General features: G+C 39.5%; 1 protein-coding gene across 6 annotated transcripts in view; it reads right to left on the bottom strand.

Moving 5' to 3' along the window:
* Nucleotides 1-20961, bottom strand: part of CFDP1 (craniofacial development protein 1) — a 119217-nt gene that overhangs the window by 66166 nt on the left and 32090 nt on the right. Inside the window, exon 6 of one of the 6 annotated variants that reach the window (XM_054511254.2) lies at nucleotides 15357-15432. The exons of the other annotated variants lie outside the window; for them this stretch is intronic. Within the exon in view, the coding sequence (XP_054367229.1) occupies nucleotides 15372-15432 (61 nt within the window). The 3' untranslated portion in view covers nucleotides 15357-15371. Of the gene's footprint in view, nucleotides 1-15356; nucleotides 15433-20961 lie in introns of those variants that run through there. 6 annotated transcript variants of the gene reach the window in all.

Genomic DNA, 20961 nt, shown 5'->3' with positions numbered 1-20961 from the left:
CAGCGGGGAGCCTGCTTCTCCCTCTGCCTGCTCCCCCTGCTTGTGCTCTCTCTCTTCTGTCAAATAAATAAAATCTTAAAAAAAAAAAAAAGACACTTTATCTCATTACATTCTCAAAACAGCTCTATGAGGTAGGTATTATGATCCCTATTTTACAGCTTAAAGAATTATGTGAAGCTAGGGTCTGAACCAGGCAGGACTGTCCAAGTCAAAAGCACATATAATTATACTCTACCTACTTCCAAAGAAGGAGCCAAGAGGAACATTAGTGACAGCATTCGCTCTTCCCTTTACTGTAAAATACCAGATGCTCAAAATAATAGTTACATTAAGAAGGGCCTTAATCTGAAGAGTCTGACAAAGAGCTAAGACTCTCTAAATAAATAAAAATAATGTATAATGTTTTCATATCTGTTCACAAATAACAACACTGGGCAGCAGGAACACACTCACAATTTCAAGACTCCAGCTGGGAGTGCTGAGTCAATAAAATATCAACTTCTGCCAAAGGATACAGATCAGTGAAAGTTTCCAGTTTTCTAGGAAGCAATATATAGCTGCCTGCAAAAATGGTTCCAAAACCCAACCAGAACTAGAAATGTTTAAAAACTCAAGACCAGGCACAGAGGACCAGTATCTTCTTCATGAAAGAATCAACAGAAAACCTAAGAGAGGTATGCTAGTTATGCCTTAACCCAGGGTTTAAGGTCTACAAGTCTACTTTTGCAACTGCTGGCAAAGTTCATTCAACTTTTTCTTCTAGGTTTTGTTTCATGAGGAAAAATAAAGCCACCACTTTTTTTTTTTACACGAGAGAGTGCTTTTTCTCCTGACACCTGTCTCCCACATATTTAAAAGCATGTGTCGTGTGCGAATACACACACACACACACACACACACACTTCCAATGCCTGGTTGAATCCTAAATAAACCAGAACACATGTGTCAGGGAGAGGAAAATAAAAGCCTCACCAAGGAAACATTTTAGTTCCAAAATTCTAAAGGCAAACTACTAACTGTAAAGGGAAATTAATTTTAACAGCTGTAAGAAAAAGAAAAAAGTTCATGACCTCATTGTTTTAAAGGAATTCCCAGGCATGGAATCAGACCACAGACTTAATTCCCAGTTTAGGAACTGAAACAACTCTAATCGGGGGATAAAACGGCGACAATGTGCTGGACACACCTCTGCTGGAGCACCTGCTGCCATGTGTCCACTTTCCTCCCTTCCTCTAAAAACTACTTCAAGGTCTGGATTTATCACTTCCATGTGCTAATTGAAAAGAAGGCATATTTCCCAGGCCATCTAATTTATGGAAATTAATGATGACCCATTTCAGCACTCACAAACAGATGTTAAATTGGCCAAAGTATATTTAAATAATCTCATCTCATTCATTCTTGCTAATGCTTACAGATTCATTCTTTTCTGGGTCTTTCTTCCCACAAAATGACTGTTCATACAATGTTTTATATTAAGAAGGTTGCTTTATTCTGGAAAAAAAAAAGAAAAGAATTGGAAAAGAAGGAAGCTTTTCTTTTCTTTTCTTTTTTTTTTTTTTTAAAGATTTTATTTACTTATTTGACAGAGAGAGAGGGCAGGAGAGCGCAGGCAGGGGGAGCAGCAGAGGGAGAGGGAGAAGCAGGCTCCCAGCCGAGCAAGGAGCTGGATGTGGGACTCGATCCCAGGACTCTGGGATCGTGACCTGAGCCGAAGGCAGACGCTTAACCGACTGAGCCACCCAGGCGCCCCAAGAAGGAAGCTTTTCAAAAGAATTTTCATATGGCAAGCATTAAAAACTCCCCTAAGTGGTGTGCCCTGGTGGCTCAGTCTGTTTAAGTCTTGGTTTTGGCTTGGGTCATGGTCTCATGGGCCGTAGGATGGAGCCCAGAGTTGGGCTCCACACTCATTGGGGAGTCTGCTTGAGTCTGCCACTCCCCCCACCTGTTCTTGCTCTCTCTCTTCAATAAATAAAACTTTAAAAAACAAAACAAAACAAGAAAAATCTCCCCTAAGTTGAGGGTCACCAGAAAATAAATAAGTCTTTAAAAATACCTCAAAAAACAAAAAAACTCCTCTAAGCTGTTGGTTGAGCGTCTACTCTTGGTTTCTGCTCAGGTCATGATCTCAGGGTCATGGGATCGAGCCCCATGCTGGGCTTCGTGCTTGGCATGGAGTCTGCTTGGGATTCTCTCTTTCTCTCTCCCTCTGCCCCTCCCACTCTCACTCTCTCTCTAAAATAAATAAATAAATCTTTAAAAAAACAAAACACAGGGGCGCCTAGGTGGCTCAGTCATTAAGCGTCTGCCTTCGGCTCAGGTCATGATCCCAGGACCCTGGGATCGAGCGCCGCATCGGGCTCCCTGCCCCGCGGGAAGCCTGCTTCTCCCTCTCCCACTCCCCCTGCTTGTGTTCCCTCTCTCTGTCAAATAAAAATAAAATCTTTAAAAATAAAATAAAATAAAAAAAACAAACACAACCCCCCCCACCCAAAATTCCCCTAACCTGAGACACAGAACGCTGGGTTCTTTTCCTTTGTGACCCTCTATCCTGCCTAAACTCACTGAACAAGAGGTACAGTCTGAACTCCAGCAGGAGAAATACACTATATTGTATTTTTCCCCTTAGGATTGTTCTGATTTTAGCTAGGAAGCTATTCTGTCCTTTACAAGGGAAGCCGTGACCTCCTCTATACAATTCACCCATCCTAGCAGGAATAACCATTTCTATTTGAGAAGAAAATTCTAGTATGAGTTTTATCGTCTTTCTAAATATGAAGCTGTCTCTACAAACACACTGTTTATCAGAGAGCAAAACGGTAAATAATCTAAATGTCTTTATAGGGAAATGGCTTTATAAGTTACAGAACATTCAAAACAGAACACTATGCAGCCATTAATAAGAGTATCAGATCAATCTATATGCACTAACATGAAATGTCTTAGTGTATGTATATATTCTGTATTTTTAAGCAAAAATGACAAATTTCAGGAAAACAGGCTTAGATGATACTATTTATATAAATAAAAACAATTTTATATGTGGGAAAAAATCCCATACACAGATACATATACACAGATACTAAATACTAAGGGAAAGGTCTAGAACAGAGCTGTCCAACTGAAGTATAGTAAGAATCACAAATGGGAGCCACATATAGAATTTAAAACTTTACAGAAAGCACATTAAAGACTGTAAACGTAAAATGAATTTTTTAATCACTGATTCTATTTAACCAACACGTTACCACTTCAACAGAGTAACGGACATAAAAATTACTGAGACAGTCTGCTTATGTTTATCTTACTAAGTCTTTAAAACTTAGTGTATATTTTATACTAACAATGCATCTGAAGCGCTGGTCAGCAGCTACATGCGGCTATGGGCTACTGTACTGGACAAAGGAGGCCGAGAAAGAGAAATGTCAAACTATTAACTTTCATTTCCTCTTCTTCATTTTTTAGCATTATTTGATTTTCTTAAATTGCCAGGTATTACCTTTATGACAGTTCTAAAAAACCTAAAATGTGTCCGTATATAAAAATTGATCCAATATACACACAAATCTAAACTTTAGCCATGAACCATAAGGTTTCTAAAAAAAGAGAGAGAAAGTTTCTCAGCCTTAAGATAGGCAAATTTCTTAGGACACAAAAAGCACTAACCATAAAAGGAAAAAAACGGATAAACTGAACTTCATCAAAATTTAAATTTCTGCTCATCAAAACACACCAGAAAAAGGTGAACAAGCAAGACATAAGACTGGGAAAAATACTCAGTAACATTTATATCTGACAACATACCCATATCCAGAATATATAAAGAACTTCTACAAATCAACAACAGACTGATGAACAACCCAATACAAAATGAGCCTGGAAGAGACACTTCATAAAAGAAGAGATACAAATGGCCTAGAAGCACACAAAAAGATGTCATCATTATTAGTCTTCAGAACAATGCAATTTAAAACGACAAGAGATAGCATTTCACATCCACTAAAATAAAAAAGACTGACAACACCAAATGTGGGCAAGGAAATGGACCAAGTGGAACCCTCATACACTGGTGGCAGGGACATAAAATAGTACAATCATTTGGGAGAACTGTCTAGCAGTTTGTTTTAATATTAAACACACATCTACCCCGTGCCCTAGAAATCCCATTCCTAGGTATCTGCTTACCTAAGAGAAATAAAAACAAGTATCTTCAAAAAAAAAAAAAAAAACCTGGAAACAACCCAAATGTCCAACACTAGGATGGATGGATGAACTGGTATATTCTTATACAATGGAAATAAAAATGAATGAACTACCGATAGACACAGCAACAATGGATGAGTCCCAGAATCACTATGTTGTGTGCAAGAAGGCAAGCACAAAAGAGTTACACAACAGACGACCTGATTTATATGAACTTCTGGCACCGGCAAACCGAATTCATCATAATAAAAATGAGCGGCTGCCTGAGGCAGAAGGTGTTGAGGGGGTGGGAAAAGAGAACCAATTGGAAGGCACATGAGGGAACTTTCTGGGGTGATGGAATCATACTAGATCTTATTTTGGGTGGTGGCTTCATGGATGTGTACAACGGTCCGAACTCACTGAAATGAACACTGAAGGCTCCTGTGAAAAGTAAGCTATCTCCTGCCACTAGGGCCGGGGCTACGGGAAACTCAAAGGCACTATGTAATAGACACCATTTGATACATCTTGTGAACAGATGAAGACTGAGAAAATAATGAAGCTGGGAATGTGGAGAATTGTCACTAAAACGCTGTCCATCATCTTTTCCACTATACTGATGTGAGTCATCACAAATCTCTTCAACGTACTTTCCTGTAGTTTTGTAATTTATAAATGAGTTGAAGGAATACTAATCGCAACTAAAATGATCTTTATCTCTCTGAAATTTTGCTTTATTTATATCTCACCCCTTTCTTGAATATTTTCAATGAATGTCCACTTAACAAGGCATCTAGCTGAAATTACAACAAAGGGGGGGAGGGGAGAAGGAAGGAAGGAAGAAAGGAGGAAAAGCATGGCAAAGAAGATAAGAAACGAAGTATGAGAGAAGATCTAGAAAGGACATCCCGTGTTCAAGTGCTATCTAGTCAATTTAGTTTCAAAGGAGGAAAAACACAAAGCCACTAACTATGTTCATAAATGAAAGTCAGGGAAGTCACTCAAAAAATCCAACAGTTTATTTCTCCGCTGCTCCTCCCCACAGGTTCACTCAGTTCTACTTTTTCTTACAGTAAAAGCTGTAAGAAAATCCCCCAAAGCAACAAAGACACAGTCACTCCAAACTGCCTTAGCAATAGGAAAATGTGCCAAGTGGCAGATTATTTAGCTCACATCCGGGTCATGTCTCCTACATCTATCCCATCTATTCCACACAGCAATTTAACCAGTAGTCACCAGTCACAGCCTGAACACTTTAATAATGGGACGGACACCTTCTAGTTCAGAATCCCTCAGACACATTTTATTTTATTTAGTTATTTTTTTTAGGATTTTATTTATTTATTTGACTGAGAGAGACACAGTGAGAGAGGGAACACAAGAAAGGGGAGTGGGAGAGGGAGAAGCAGGCTTCCCGCGGAGCAGGGAGCCCAATGTGGGGCTCGATCCCAGGGTCCTGGGATCATGACCTGAGCTGAAGGCAGACGCTTAACAACTGAGCCACCCAGGAGCCCCCCTCAGACACATTTTAACCTGGTACCTATGCTAAATGGGAGAAAACAACTGAAAAGGTTATCCGTAAGGAAACCCACAGTTAAGTGCAGGAAAGGCTGAGGGAATGCTGAGTGCTTCCTGACTGGGAAACAAGGCTTCCAGGCAGGCATCAAAGCTTTTGCTCCCTCTGACGAGAATGTGCACTGTGAAATGCACTGCTGTGGCAACAACAGTTCTACAAGAGGACAAGTCAACCTGAAATACAGGAAACAGCAGGAGGTGCAAAATAAGTCTTGTGCAATGAGTAGGAACTTCCCACATGTCTATGCTTGAACTATGGTTATGATTAAGGTGAAAATAAAATGGCAATCCAATCATAAAATAGATATTACAGTCTGTTTCCAGAGTCAGTTGCTTGCTGAACACAGCTGTGGAACCAAAAGCACTCTACTTTTAAGATGAAGACTGATAGAATAGATACAACCAAAAAGAATGAAATCTCCATAGATCAAAGTCTACCCAAGGCTTTTAAAAAACAGTGATCATTAATAAAAGCTATTTATTTATTTATTCATTCATTTAACAAATACCTATAAATTATTTACCATGTATCAGACTGGACATACAAAAACAAAGGTACAAGGTCTATGCCCTCAAGCTCACAGTGCCGTGGTAGGGACTAATATGTAAACTGAGTGAGTACAGTTAAGTGCTAAAATAAAGGCTATTAACAAATGCAGCTCGAGAGGGGTACTGAGATTTTTAGATGAAGACACAGACACTGACTCTGACTAATTTAGACAGAATAGGAATTTATTTAAAAGATATTGAGAGAGGGGCACCTGGGTGGTGCAGTCAGCTGAGCATCTGACTCTTGGTTTCAGCTCAGGTAATGATCTCAGGGTCATAAAATCAAGCCCCACATTGGGGTCCGCACTCAGTGCTGAGTCTGCTTGGGTTTCTCTCTCCCTCTCCCTTTGCCTCTCTCCTCCTCTCTCTCCCTTCCCCCCCACTAAATAATAAATAAAAGCTTAAAAAAAAAAAGATACTGAGAGGAAAAAAAAGGAATATTGGGCTTTGCAAGTGTCCCCAGAATATATACCAAGACAGACCATGTCAACAATTTAAAAGTTTGAAATCATAAAGAATATGCTCTCCAACAACAATGCAAATGCAGTATGTAAAGCAAGGCAAGTAGGGAAATAATAATAAGTGGAAGTCAATGAAATCAGAGAAAAACCAATGAAACAAAGAGCTAGTTCTTTGAAAATAACCAGTAAAACTGAAAATTTTCTAGCAAAACTGACACAAAAAGAGAAGACACAAATTACTGATATCAGGAAGGAAATGAGTTATCACTACAAACCTCAAAGACATCAAAAGGATCATAAGAGAATGCTACAGAATCCTACTCAGATAAACAATAGAGATAAAGTGGGCCAATTCCTCAAAAAACACAAACTACCATTAACACATCCACTATGAAACAGATAATCTGAGGAGTCCTGTAACTATTAAGGAAAGAGAATTTATAATTTAAAAACTATCAAAAAGGAAATTTCCAGGCCCAGACGGTTTCACTGGAGAATCTACAATCTCTTCCAGAAAACAGAAAAGGAGGGAACACTGTCTGATATCAAAACCAGACAAAGACAATACAGAAACAAAACAAAGAAAGAAAAGTAATACCAACAGCTCTCATTAAAATACTCACAAACAGAATTCAACAATAATAAAAAGAATTACATAACATGACCAAGTGAGTTTTATTCCGGGGATGAAAGGCTGGTTCAGGTTCAGTATTTGAAAATTAATCAATGTTTACTGGCCTGAGGATAGACACAGAGATCAAGGATAGAGTTGAGAGTCAAAAAATAAACCGAATTAAAGTCAACTGACTTTAACAAAAGTATCAAATTCAATGGGGAAATAATTTTTTTTTTTTTCAAAAATGGTACTGGGACAACAGGATATTCACATGCAAAAGAAGAAGATGGACCTTCTACATCACACTATATACAAAAATTAACTCAAAATGATCAAAGACCTAAATGTAAGCATTTAAACTATAAAATTCTTGGAAGAAAACACAGAGGTGAATATGATCGTAGGTTGGGCAATAATCTCTTCGATATGCCACCAAAATCACAAGTGACCAAAAAAAAAAAAAAAGATCCACTGGATTTCATCAAAATAAAAAAAATCTGTGCTGCGAAGGACACGATCAAGTGAAAAGATAACCCACATGAGAAGTATTTACAAATCATCTACCTGATAAGAACTTGTATTTAGAATATATAAAGAACTCTTATGACTCAGTAATAAAAAGACAAATATCCCAATTAAAAATGAGGGAAGGATGTGAAAATAGATACTTCTCCAAAGAAGACATATAAGTGGCTAATAAGCACAAGAAAAGATCATCCGCATCACAAGCCACCTGGGATATGCAAATCAAAACCACAGTGAGACAGCACTTCACACCCCTAGGATGGCTATGATCAAAAAGAGGGAAAATGACAAGTGTTGATGGGAATGTGGAGAAACCAGGACCCTAATACGTTGCTTGTAGGAATGTAAAAACAGTACAGCCACTGCCTGCCACAGTCTGGCATTTCCTCAGTTGAACAGTTACCTTATGATCATGCAATCCTACTCCCTTCCATCCGAGGGAAATGAAAAAGGTATTGACAGTAAAACTTACGTAGAAATGTTCATGGCATTATCCATAAAAGCCAAAAAGTGGAAACAATGTGAATGCCCATCAACTGAAAAATGGATAGCCATACAATGGACTATTATTCGAGAATAAAAAGAAATAAAGTACAGGGGTACCCGGGTGGTGCAGCAGGTTAAGCTTCTGACTTGTGGTTTCAGCTCAGGTCATGATCTCAGGGTCGTGAGACTGAGCCCCGCATCAGGCTCTGTGCTCAGTGGGGAGTCCGTTTGAGATTCTCTCTCCCTCTGCCCCTCCCCTCCATGCGCATGCTCTCTCCTTTTCTAAAATAAATAAATCTTAAAAAAAAAAAGTACTGAAATACACGACATGGATGAACCTTGTAAACGTTATGCTAATTAAAAGAAGTGACACACAAAGTCACATATTGTCTAGTCCATTTACATGAAATGTCCAGAATAGAGAGAAGTCCATATAGAGAGAAAGACCAGTGGCTGCCTAAGTTAGGAGTGGGAGGAGTGGGAAGAAATGGAAGAGAGACAGCTAAATGGGGGAGTGATAGCTAATTGGTGCAGGATTTCTTTTTAGGGTGATGAAAATGGTCTGAAATTAACTATGGTGATGTTTGCAAAACTCTGTGAATATATAAAAACCAATGAATTGTACATTTTATTTTTATTTATTATTAACATATAATGTATTTATTTCAGGAGTACAGGTCTGTGATTCATCAGTCTCACAATTCACAGCACTCACCATAGCACATACCCTCCTCAATGTCCATCACCCAGCCACCCCATCCCTCCCATCCCGCTCCACTCCAGCAACCCTCAGTTTGTTTCCTGAGATTAAGAGTCTCCTATTGTTTGTCTCTCTCTCTGGTTTTGTCTTGTTTCATTTTTCCCTCCCTTCCCCTATGATCCTCTGTCTGAACTGTACATTTTAAATGGGTGAATTGTAGGATATGTAAATTACACCTCAACAAAGCTTACAAAAAAGTTTATAACAAAGTTATAAAAAAATAAACCAATGTAATTCATCATATTAACAGGCTAAAGGGGGGAAAAATCACATGACTCTATCAATCTATACAGAAAAAGCACTTGACAAAATTTAACACCCATTCACTATAAAAACTCTGAAATTAAGAATAGAGAACTTAGGGCGCCTGGGTGGCTCAGTTGGTTAAGCAACTGCCTTCGGCTCAGGTCATGATCCTGGAGTCCCGGGATCGAGTCCTGCATCGGGCTCCCTGGTCAGCGGGGAGTCTGCTTCTCCCTCTGACCCTCCCCCCTCTCATGTACTCTCTCTCATTCTCGCTCTCTCAAATAAATAAATAAATCTTAAAAAAAAAAAAAAAAAAGAATAGAGAACTTGGGCACCTGGGTGGCTCAGTTGGCTAAGCAACTGCCTTCGGCTCAGGTCATGGTCCCGGAGTCCTGGGATCGAGTCCCACATTGGGCTCCCGGCTCGGCGGGGAGCCTGCTTCTCCCTCTGACCCTCTCCCCTTTCATGCTGTTTCTCTCTCAAATAAATAAATAAATAAATAATCTAAAAAAAAAAAAAAAAGAATAGAGAACTTACTCAAATTGATTAAAAAGCACCTACAAAAATCCTAAAGCTAACCAAAAGACTGAATGCTTCTCCCTAAGTTGGGACCAGGGCAAGGATGTCCACTCTCACTGTTTTTATTCAACACAGTGCCAGAAGTTTGAGCCAGTGCAATAAGGGACGAAAAGGAAAAAGCAATAATGATTACCTATGTAGAAAATCCCAAGGAGTGTATTAAAAACTTCTAGTACTGGGGCGCCTGGGTGGCTCAGATGGTTAGGCATCTGCCTTCGGCTCAGGTCACGATCCCAGGGTCCTGGGATCGAGTCCCGCATCGGGCTCCCTGCTAGGCGGGGAGCCTGCTTCTCTCCCTCTGCCTCTGCCTCTCTCTCTCTCTCTGACTTTCATGAATAAATAAAAAAAATAAAAAAAAAACCAAAACAACTTCTAGTACTAATATTTAAGTTCAGCAAGGTTGCAGGATATAAGATAAACATAAAAATCAATTATATTTCTATATACTAGCAGTGAACCAGCGGCCACTGAAATTTTAAATATAGTACTATTTATAATCATTGAAAAGAAAAATATTACGTAGAAGTCTAACAAAACACGTACAGGTCTTGTAGGCTGAAAACTACAAAATGCTAAAAAAAGAAATGAAAGAAGATCTAAATGAATGGAAGGACATGGACATACCATGTTTATGGGCTGGAAGACTCAACATAGTAGAGATATCAATTCCCCTAAGATTGATATATAGGTCTGTATTAGTCTGCTTGGGCTGCCATGACAGAATACCATGCACTAGGTGGCTTAAACAACAGAAATTTATTTTCTCACAGTTCTGAAGGCTAGAAGTCCAAGATCAAGGTATCTGGTGAGACCTCTCTTTCTGGCTTACAGATAGCTGTCTTCTTGCTGTGTCTTCACATAGCTTCTTCTCTATGCGTGCTTGGAGAGATCTCTGATGTCTCCTCTTTTTGTTTTTTTAAGATTTTATTATTTATTTGAGAGAGAGAGCATGAGCAGGAGGGGCAGATAGAAAGGGAGAATCTCAAGCAGACTCCATGCCAAGCACAGAGTGTGACGCGGGACTTGATCTCACGATGCTGAGGATCACAACCTGAGATGAAACTAAGAGTCAGACACTTAACCAACTGTGCTACCCAGGTGGCCCTCTTCCTCTTTTTATTCAGACACTTGTCCTAATAAGCTAAGACCTTACCCTTATGACCTCATTTAACGCTAAATATCTCCTTAAGGCCCTATCTCAAAATATACTCACATTGGGAGGTTAAGGCTTCAACCCATGAATTTGGGGAAGGGACAGACAATTCAGTCCATAACAAAGTTTAATGCAATTCCTACCAAATTCCCAGGATTTCTGAAGATAGAGACAAAATTATTCTAAAATATACACGAAAAGGCAGGGGTGCCTGGGTGGCTCAGTCAGCTGAACAACCAACTCTGGGCTTCAGCTCAGGTCACGATCTTGGTGTCATGGGATCAGGCCCCAGGACAGGCTGTGTGCTCAAGGCAGAGTCTACTTGTCCCTCTCCCTCCCCCTCTCCCCAACTTTTGTGCGTGCATGTGTGCTCTCTCAAATAAGTAAAACCTTGGAAAAAAATTAAAATATATATGAAAAGGCAAAGGAAATAGAATAGTTAAATTTGAAAAGAATAAAGTGGGAGGAATCAGTCTACCAGATTTTAAGACTTATTATATAGGTTAGTAATCACGATTGTGTGGTACTGGCAGAAGGATAGATACATGTAAATGGAAAGAATAGAGTAAGTACAGAAATAGAGCCACATAAATATGCCCGACTAATTTTTTTACAAAAGTGCAAAAGCAATTCAAAGATGGTCTTTTCAACAAATGGTGCTGGAAAATGGACAGACAGCATAGGCAAAAAAAGATTAACCCTGACCTAAACCGCCTAACTTATACAAAAATTAACTCAAAAACACATCATGGGTTTAAATGTTAAACACAGGGTGGCTGGGTGGCTCAGTCGTTAAGCGTCTGCCTTTGGCTCGGGTCATGATCCTGGGGTCCTGGGATCGAGTCCCACATCGGGCTCCCTGCTCAGTGGGGAACCTGCTTCTCCTTCTGCCTCTGCTTGCCACTCCCCCTGCTTGTGCTCTCTCTCTCTGTCAAATAAATAAATAAAATCTTTAAAAAAATAAATAAATAAAATAAACATTAAACATAAAATTATAAAACTTTTACAAAAAAGCAAAGGAGAAAATCTGGGATCTAGGACTAGGCAAAGAATTCTTAGACTTGACACCAAAAGTGTAATCCATAACAGAAAAACTGATAAACTGGACTTCATCAAAATTAAAAACATTTGCTCTGTAAAAGATCCTCTTAAAAGGATGAGAAGACAAGCTACACACTGGAAGAAAGTATTTGCAAACAACATATCTGATAAAAGACTGATATCTAGAATACATAAAGAACTCTTAAAACTCAAGAGTAAAAACCTAAACAATCCAGTTAGAAAGTGGGCAAAAGATATGAACAAACATTTCACCAAAGATATACAGGTGTCAAAGGAGTACTTGAAAAGACGTTTAACACTGTTAGCCATTAGGGAAATGTAAACTAAAATCATAATGAAACATTACTACATACCTATCAAAGTGGCTAAAATGAAAAATGGTGACAACACTACATGTTGATGACTATGTGGAGAAACCGGACCTCTTATACACTGCTGGTGGAAATGTAAAATGGTACATCCTTTCTGGAAAAGTCTGACAGTTTCTTATAAAAACTAAAATGTAGGGTACCTGGCTGGCTCAGCTGGTAAAGCATGCAACTCTTGATCCTGGGGTTTGAGTTGGAGCCCCACATGTGGTGTAGCGTTTACATAAAATTAAAAAAAAAAAAAGGCAACAAAAAACTAAACATGCAACCACCACATGACCCAGCAACTGCACCCCTCTCAGAGCATTTATCTCTGAGAAATGAAATTTTAATAAGGGCTACCACAAATGTCCACACCCTTTCCCCGCTGCCGCCAAAATCTGTGAATTCGTTACCATACACAGCAGAAGGGATGTGATTAAGAGTATGGACCTTGGGATGGGGGAGATTTATCCTAGGTTATCTGTGTGGGCCCAATCTAATCATAGGAGTCCTTAAAAGCAGAGGACCTTTCCCAGCTGGGTCAGAGAGATGAGACAGACGGAAGGAGGAGGAATCAAGATTCACAGCTTGAGAGGGAAATCAACCAAGTTGTTGCTGGCTTTGAAAACAGAAGAAGGGGGCCATGAACCAAGAATGGGGATGGTCTCCAGAAGGTAGGAATGGTCCACAGCTGACAAGACCCCAAGAAAATGAGAACCTAAGTCCTACATTCACAAGAAACACAAACCTGCTTTGATTTTCATACAGTGAGACCCATCTTAGACTTCTGTCTTTTACAGAATTAAAGAGGATTGCCTGGGTGGCTCAGTCATTAAGCGTCTGCCTTTGGCTCAGGTCATGATCACAGGGTCCTGGGATCGAGCCCCACATCGGGCTCCCTGCTCAGCAGGAAGCTTGCTTCTCCCTCTCCCACTCCCCCTGCTTGTGTTCCCTCTCTTGCTGCTCTCTCTCTCTAATAAATAAATAAAATCTTAAAAATAAATAAATAAATAAAAATTAAAAAATTAAAAGAGAGTAAATTTCTGCTGTGTAAGCACCTAAATTTGTGGTAATCTGTCATAGTAGCAATGGAAAATTTATGTTAACAAAAAAAACCTGTTCATGAGTATTTATAGCACTTTATCTTTAATAGCCCCAAACTGGAAACAACCCAGATGTCCTTCAGTGGAAGAACATGAAACAATCATCCACAGCACAGAATCCTAGTCAACAATAAAAACAAATGAACTATTGATATACACACAACCTGAATGAATCTGCAGAGTGAAAAAGGCCAATTTCAAAAGGTTTTACACTGTATGCTTTCATTCTTGAAATAACAAAATTACAGAAATGGAGAACAAATTAGCAGTTGCCAGAGAGGGCAGCAGGAAAGTGGGTGTGGTTATAAAAGCAACATGAGGGATCTTAGTGGACTGGAAATTTTTTTTCAAAGATTTATTTATTTCAGGGGCGCCTGGGTGGCTCAGTCGGGTAAGCGGCTGCCTTCGGCTCAGGTCATGGTCCCAGGGTCCTGGGATAGAGCCCCACGTCGGGCTCCCTGCTGGGCGGGGAGTCTACTTCTCCCTCTGCCCCTCACCCCAACTTGTGCTCTCTCTCTAATAAATAAAATCTTAAAACAAAACAAAACAAAAAAAACCAAATGGAATTTCAAAAAATAAACTGCTCAGCCATTGAAATTAAACCCAATGAAATTAAAAGAGATTAGACACAAATGAAGAAAAAGTAAAGTGCTGGAAAACAGGAAGTAACTGGAAGGCCACCCAGACAAATAATGAGATTAAAAATACCAAAGAGAAGTGAAATAACATGGAGGACAGACTGCAAAGATCTGACATATACCTAACACGAGTTGTAGAAGGAGACAGTAGAATGCAAAAGGCAATATTCAAAGAGAAAATGCTTGAGAATTTTTCAGAACTTTCAAAAGCCATGAATCCACATTGTATTAAAACTGCAGAAATCCAAAGTCAAAGAGAAGAGCTTAAAAGAGCCTTTACTCTTTGTAGGGGACAAAAAGAAAGAATAAAATAACTATACTTCATGGTCAAACATTTAAGGGGCCATTAGTGGAACAGGAGTACAAGGAGGGCATGTATCAGGGAAGAGTGTGGGAGGGCAGAGATGGGGCTTGAAAAACAGGCAGGATTCCAATCAATGGGGAGAGATGTGGAGAGATGAGGGTACACAGGGAAGAGGAGAGAACAGCTGAACAAAGCTGAGGGAGGGGAAGATGGGTAAAGGGAAGGACTTCTTTCTGGCTGCCAAACACAGTAGTTCAGAACAAGGTATGGTTGGCTACAGCTACAGGACAGCATTCACTAACATCAGGCTAAGAATGTGAACTTAACTGTAGATGAGTATCAAATTTTTGAGCAAGTGTCATAATGTAAACTGAATCTCTGCCAAATTATCCCAGCAGTGGCATGCAGGGTGGATGTTGGAAGAGGGACTGCAGGCTTTAAGTAAACTTAGGAAACGATTACAATAGTCCAAACCTTGAGAAAATATTCCAATCACACAGAGATAGATGCTTAAGACCCAGAAAAAAGGCAAATGGGAATGGAGATGAAATAGAGAGAAAGAGGGGAGAGGAGGGAGCGAAAGAATAGGAGTATTCACAGACATTGTGAATGTAGAATTAAAAGCACTGAATGGATTGGGCAGTCGGGGAGGCAAGGAAAATAAAGAGAAATAACTGCACACCCTGGGGGAACGATGGTGGCACATTTTTTCGTCCAGAGAGAGGCAGGCAGTTTGGCCCAGCAGAGGACCACGCTGGCCTGGAAAGAAGCCTTCAGTTCTAGTCCAGGCCCTCTCCCTTGGACAAGCTACTTAACTTCACAGGCTCCATTTCTCCAGCTCTGTAAAATGGGAGAGAAAATGAGTCGAACGTTGAACCAGTGTAGTGCCAAGGAAATTCAGAATAAATTTCTAGCAAGCAGTAAGACCTACGGGTTTGGAGTTCAGGAGAAAGGCAGTACTGGAAGCGCAGAGCAGAGAATCACCAACATTAAAGAGATGGGGAAAACTTTAGAGTAGATGAATGGTATTAAATGCACAAAGAGAAGAGGTCTGTGGGGCGCCTCGGTGGCTCAGTCGTTAAGCGTCTGCCTTCGGCTCAGGGCATGATCCCAGGGTCCTGGGATCGAGCCCCGCATCGGGCTCCCTGCTCCGCGGGAAGCCTTCTCCCTTTCCCACTCCCCCTGCTTGTGTTCCTACTCTCACTACCTCTCTGTCAGATAAATAAATAAAATCTTAAAAAACAACAACAACAACAACAACCAGAGAAGAGGTCTGTGAATCTTCAAAAAACCTCTAATAAATAAGGTAAAGGTGGCAGTAGAAAGCTCAGAGGCGTACTAGTCTTATCAGGAAGGGATGGCCTGAGACAGTGTAGCACAAGGAGAAAGGAGCTGTGTTTCATTTTCCATTGCTAACCAATTTCGTCAGCAACTGATAAAATACAAGGAAAATAAACGTCTTTATCACAGACTCTCCCTACCATGCCTAAAAAACATCAGTGCTTTGCTTTCATTATGGCGTTAACCAAAGTCCTACTTCAAAGGAGTTTTTTTAAAAATATATAACTCCAATTTCATAAAGACAGATACTTTAAAATCTAAGCCTTCCTGAAGCTGGAATTCCACCTGGCTAGTTTTTATACAATACTGTCAAACACACAGCTGACTAAGTTGGCCCAATAGGAAAGCTGGCTTCACCACATCAAGACTGGGAAATTGAGGTCCAGACTGGTCCAACAAAAGCTAAATTGGAATGACTTTCTGAAATGGTATAAAAAACTTGGAATTACTTCACCCACAACACAACACAGAAACATGGCTGGAAAGCAGACATGATGCTTGTGGTTACCGTTCTAAAGGAAACTTCTCCCAAAATCTTTTTTTAAAGCTCGCTACCATTAGACAAGAGACCAAGATCAAGAGTGTTTTGAACATGGTTATCCTTGGATCTGATTCTCACTTCTGGTCCAAACAAGTCACGCTCCATCTGACTGTAGAGAAAACTCTCCTCCTTTGGTTTCTCCCTCCTATAGCTCACCATCTACCTCACAAACAATTGGGCTAAAATAAAAGATCCCAGTTTAAAGCAGAAGCCAAGGCGACACATGGGTTTTTCCTGTTCATTCTCAAATTAGTAGCTACTGAAACTGTACCACATTTCAAATTCAAGAGGCTAATAATCAAAAGGCTGTGACTTGTTTATGGTCTTATGCATCCAGAATTATTAGATCTAAAGATTAATCCTTGCTCAGAATCTTCCATTTTCTCAATGATACAGAAATACTAGCCTAGTTTAGAAGTTTTAAGTGATTTCAGCTTAAATTTATCATAGGTTCCCTTGGGTAACAGTTTTGGCAAGAATCCAGGCCTAAGCAACTGAATATAGTTAAGTGCTGGACTTAAGATCAGACTGATTTTCAACCCCTGACCAAAATAATCAGAACACAGCTGCTCAGCCTCTCCCATAAGAAAAATTCCCTGATCCAAATTAAAATATTTACCTAATATGAATCTTTCTGTGTAATCATAACCTTCCATGAAATGGCAGCAAGATGCCGATATCAAAACCTGATCAGAAAATATGAATCACTGATTGCTATGCTTAGGATAAGTAACATTCTTCACTGACTTCAAAACATGTGGGAATAGTAACTTCCAACTTTAAGGACCTAAGAAAGATATAGCACAGAGCACTTTAATGGACCCTATAATATGTAGTTCCTAAATGGGCTCACAATTTCTCTCAGTGTTTATAAAACTCAGATTTTTACCTGAATTTTTAGATGACTGAGAACTGACTAACTTTGATGATTGGATACAGTATGGAGACTACCTCTAGGTGATACTCAAATCTTAACGGACATCTGGCAAATACACAGAAGTATAGCATTAGTTTATCTTGAAAAAAGTCTGTTTTTGGTAAAGGTTTTCAGAGAAGAAACACAAATGAAACCAGTAGGTTATGAAAATCCAGCTAATGTCATGACTATGGAGAAAACCCTGACAGAAAGGAGTAATGCTGTGCGGAAAGGGCCCTCTCACATAACACCAGAGACACTTCATTCAGATTGGTATTGCCTATTTGGCAGCATCTGTTAGGATTTAAGGTGCATATATCTGATGACCCAGCAATCCCATTTCTAAGAATCTGTCCCCCAGAAATAACAGCATGAGAACATAAAAATGCATGTGCAAGGATCATCACAGAATTACTCGTAACTGTAAAATTTGGAAAACTAAATGCTCATCAGTAAAGAAATGGTTACTCAAACTACAGAATATTTATATAATGGAGTACAACAAAGACATAAAAAATATATAGATGTTTACACTGAACCTGAAAAGATGCCCAACATAGACTGTTAAGGAAAAACAGAAGTTGCAGGCTAATACAGAGTCCACTTTTGTTTTAATGGGTTTGAACTGCACAGATTCACTTATATGTGTTTTTGTTGTTGTTTTGTTTTGTTTTGAAGTAGGCTCCACATGCACAGTGGAGCCCAATGCGGGCTTGAACTCACAACCCTGAGATCAAGACATGAGCTGCAATCAAGAGTCAGATGCTTAACCGACTGAGCCACCCAGGCACCCCATACTAGATTTTTTTTACAGTACTATAAATGCATTTTCTTTCCCTTATGATTTTCTTGTCTCTAGCTTATTTTATTATAAGATTGTAGTATCTAATACATGTAACATTTAAAATATGTGTTAAACAACTATTTATGTTATCAGTAAGGCTTCTGGTCAACAATAGGCTATTAGTGGTTAAGTTTCTGGGGAGTCAAAGGTTATACACAGATTTTTAACTGCTTAGGGAGGGAGGTTCAGCAACCATAAATACCATGTTGTTTAAAGGTCAATTGTATTAGCCTCTGGGGTTGGGAATGAAGGATAGGCAGGTGGCAAGGAAATTTCACTGCTCTTTTCTGAAAAAATTAAGTGGTGGAACTATGGGTCATTTTTACTTTCTTATTTGTAATAAAAAAGCGAACAACGATAAAAGCTTCTGCATCTCCAAGAAAAAATGAGAGAAGAAAAACCATCTTTCACTTTCTAAGCACAATGGTAGAGTTGAAAACAAAACAAATTTTAATTAAAGAAAAATGTAGAAACAAACAGTATAGCACATAGAAATCTCATGCCAAGAGACTAATCTAATTAGGCAAAGAAAAATGTATAGCACTCATATACCAAATCTAGGATAGCTCCAAGCTCCTTGTACCCTGCCAAAGAAATATCTTTTGCCCGGGGGGGTGGGGGGGGGTTCTGCCCTCTAGTGTACACTAAAATAAGCTAAAGCACATGAAACAATTAACTCAACAAATCAGCATTTTATTAGTTAACCAAAATAGTTTCACTTCATTTCTAGAGCATCACAATTCTCTCCTTAAAGGAAGGTTTCCACAACCTTGTTTCCAAGTCAATTTCCAAAGATCATACTAAGTAAACTCTGTGAACACCATAACTTCAGCTATCCTTTCAATTCTTCCCTACACTCCCAGCAAAGCACCCTAAGCACTTTCCTGACTCGAATTTCACACCAAGAGAAATCTGGCACAACCAAGGGTATAGTACTACAGCAAAATAAAGTCTTAAAAGTTTGTAACACATATAGCCACCCGGCTCTTAAACTCAGATTTTTGAAACTTGCAACTATAACTCAATGATAAGAGCAAAAGGAATAAGGCTGCTCTGGGTAATAAAGTTCAAATCCTGTAAGTGTTTTCTAAGAACACTAGAATTTGTTCCACTCTGGGCAACCCTGAAAACCACTAGGAATACTTCCTAGGTTCATAGTATTTGCTGTAGGTATTCAATCCAACCTGAATCCTGGTGACGACAAATGAAAAATGTTCTTGCTTTTAAAGCTTTTCTATGTTTGAGATCTCATTTAGGCGCTCACATTGGCCAGCACTTTACTATTTGACAATGGCTCACATTGGCCAGCACTTTACTATTTGGTCAAATTTTCTACCTCCCTCCCCCAACAACAACAAAAAAGAATATTACTAGTCTCTCCATTTGTAATTATTCTGGTTCCTAGCTTAGCCTGGAACAATCTCTTCAAATCAAGAATGTGGATGAGATAAACTTTAATAAATTCAAAATATTCCAACTATTCATGGGAAAATCTTTAGAGAATTAATTTAATTTCAATTTCAAACTCATTTACTCTGTACCTGCAAAACCTACAGGGATATATTTAAAAAGCAAGTTAAGAATAAGTTAAAATTGGGGCGCCTGGGTGGCTCAGTTGGTTGAGTGTCTGCCTTCGGCTCAGGTCATGATCCCAGGGTCCTGGGATGGAGCCCCACGTCAGGCTCCTTGCTCGGCGGGGAGTCAGTTTCTCCCTCTCCCACTCCCCCTGCTTGTGTTCTCTCTCTGTCAAATAAATAAATAAAATCTTAAAAAAAAAAAAAAAAAGAAAGAATAAGTTAAAACTGAATGAAGCTGAATATTTAGCATCCATTGAAGACCATGAAGGTGAAAGTCCAATATAGAGTTTTTTCGGGGGGGGGGGGGGGGAGTACAGAGTTCTCTTGCCCCAGTATAAAACACATCATACTGGAGTGACAAGTAAGATAATAGCAGGACCACCAACACTACCAGAATCAATCATTTTCACTGTCATAGTAGGTCCTTGAAAAATCACCTTGGGGCACCTGGGTGGTGCGGTCCGTTAAGCGTCAGACTCTTGGTTTTGGCTCAGGTCGTGATCTCAGGGTTGTGAGATTGAGCCCTGTGTCGGGCTCTGCACTCAGCGGGGAGTCTGCGTGAGATTCTCTCTCTCTCTCTCCCTCTGTCCTTCCCATTCAAGCTTGCTCGCCCTCTCTCTCTCAATAAATAAATCTTAAAAAAAAAAAAGTAGTATCTTCTTAAAACTATTTCTAGCTAGTCCTACCCTGGAACAAATGACTGCCAGAAGAAACGCAGTGAACCCAACTGGGCAAGGACTATCTCCTGCCTGGCTCTCTGGCAACACCCTCACTTTGCTACCTACAGTGTAGAACTCAGGCCTCAGGAGGAGCCAATACACACAGAAGCAGCAATACACATTTACTGCTATTCTCCCCAGCTGACTGATCACATCTGTCCCACAGCTTCGCTGTTGACTGCTGACAGATTATCAATGTACAAACACACCTGGAACTCATTTTTTAAAATGTGCTACCCCTTCAATTTTATGAGAGTAACGGGACTGAAATCCAATACAGGAGACCTGGATTATCTATGGTTAATGGGGAAAAGGCCTACAAAGGAAAACGGAGGAAACCGCCATCTCATTTCCCTAAAAAAAAAAAAAAAAAAAAAAAATTCAAAATAGCTTTCAAAGAGTTCATCATCAGTTATAAAGCTGAAGAGATA

Source organism: Mirounga angustirostris, unplaced genomic scaffold (genome assembly GCF_029215605.1).
Source record: "Mirounga angustirostris isolate CCGP_5_RB_7025 unplaced genomic scaffold, mMirAng1.0.hap1 SCAF_16, whole genome shotgun sequence".
Lineage (NCBI taxonomy): Eukaryota > Metazoa > Chordata > Mammalia > Carnivora > Phocidae > Mirounga > Mirounga angustirostris.
The sequence above is the reverse complement of the archived record's forward strand: the minus strand, read 5'-3'. Positions and strand labels throughout refer to the sequence as shown.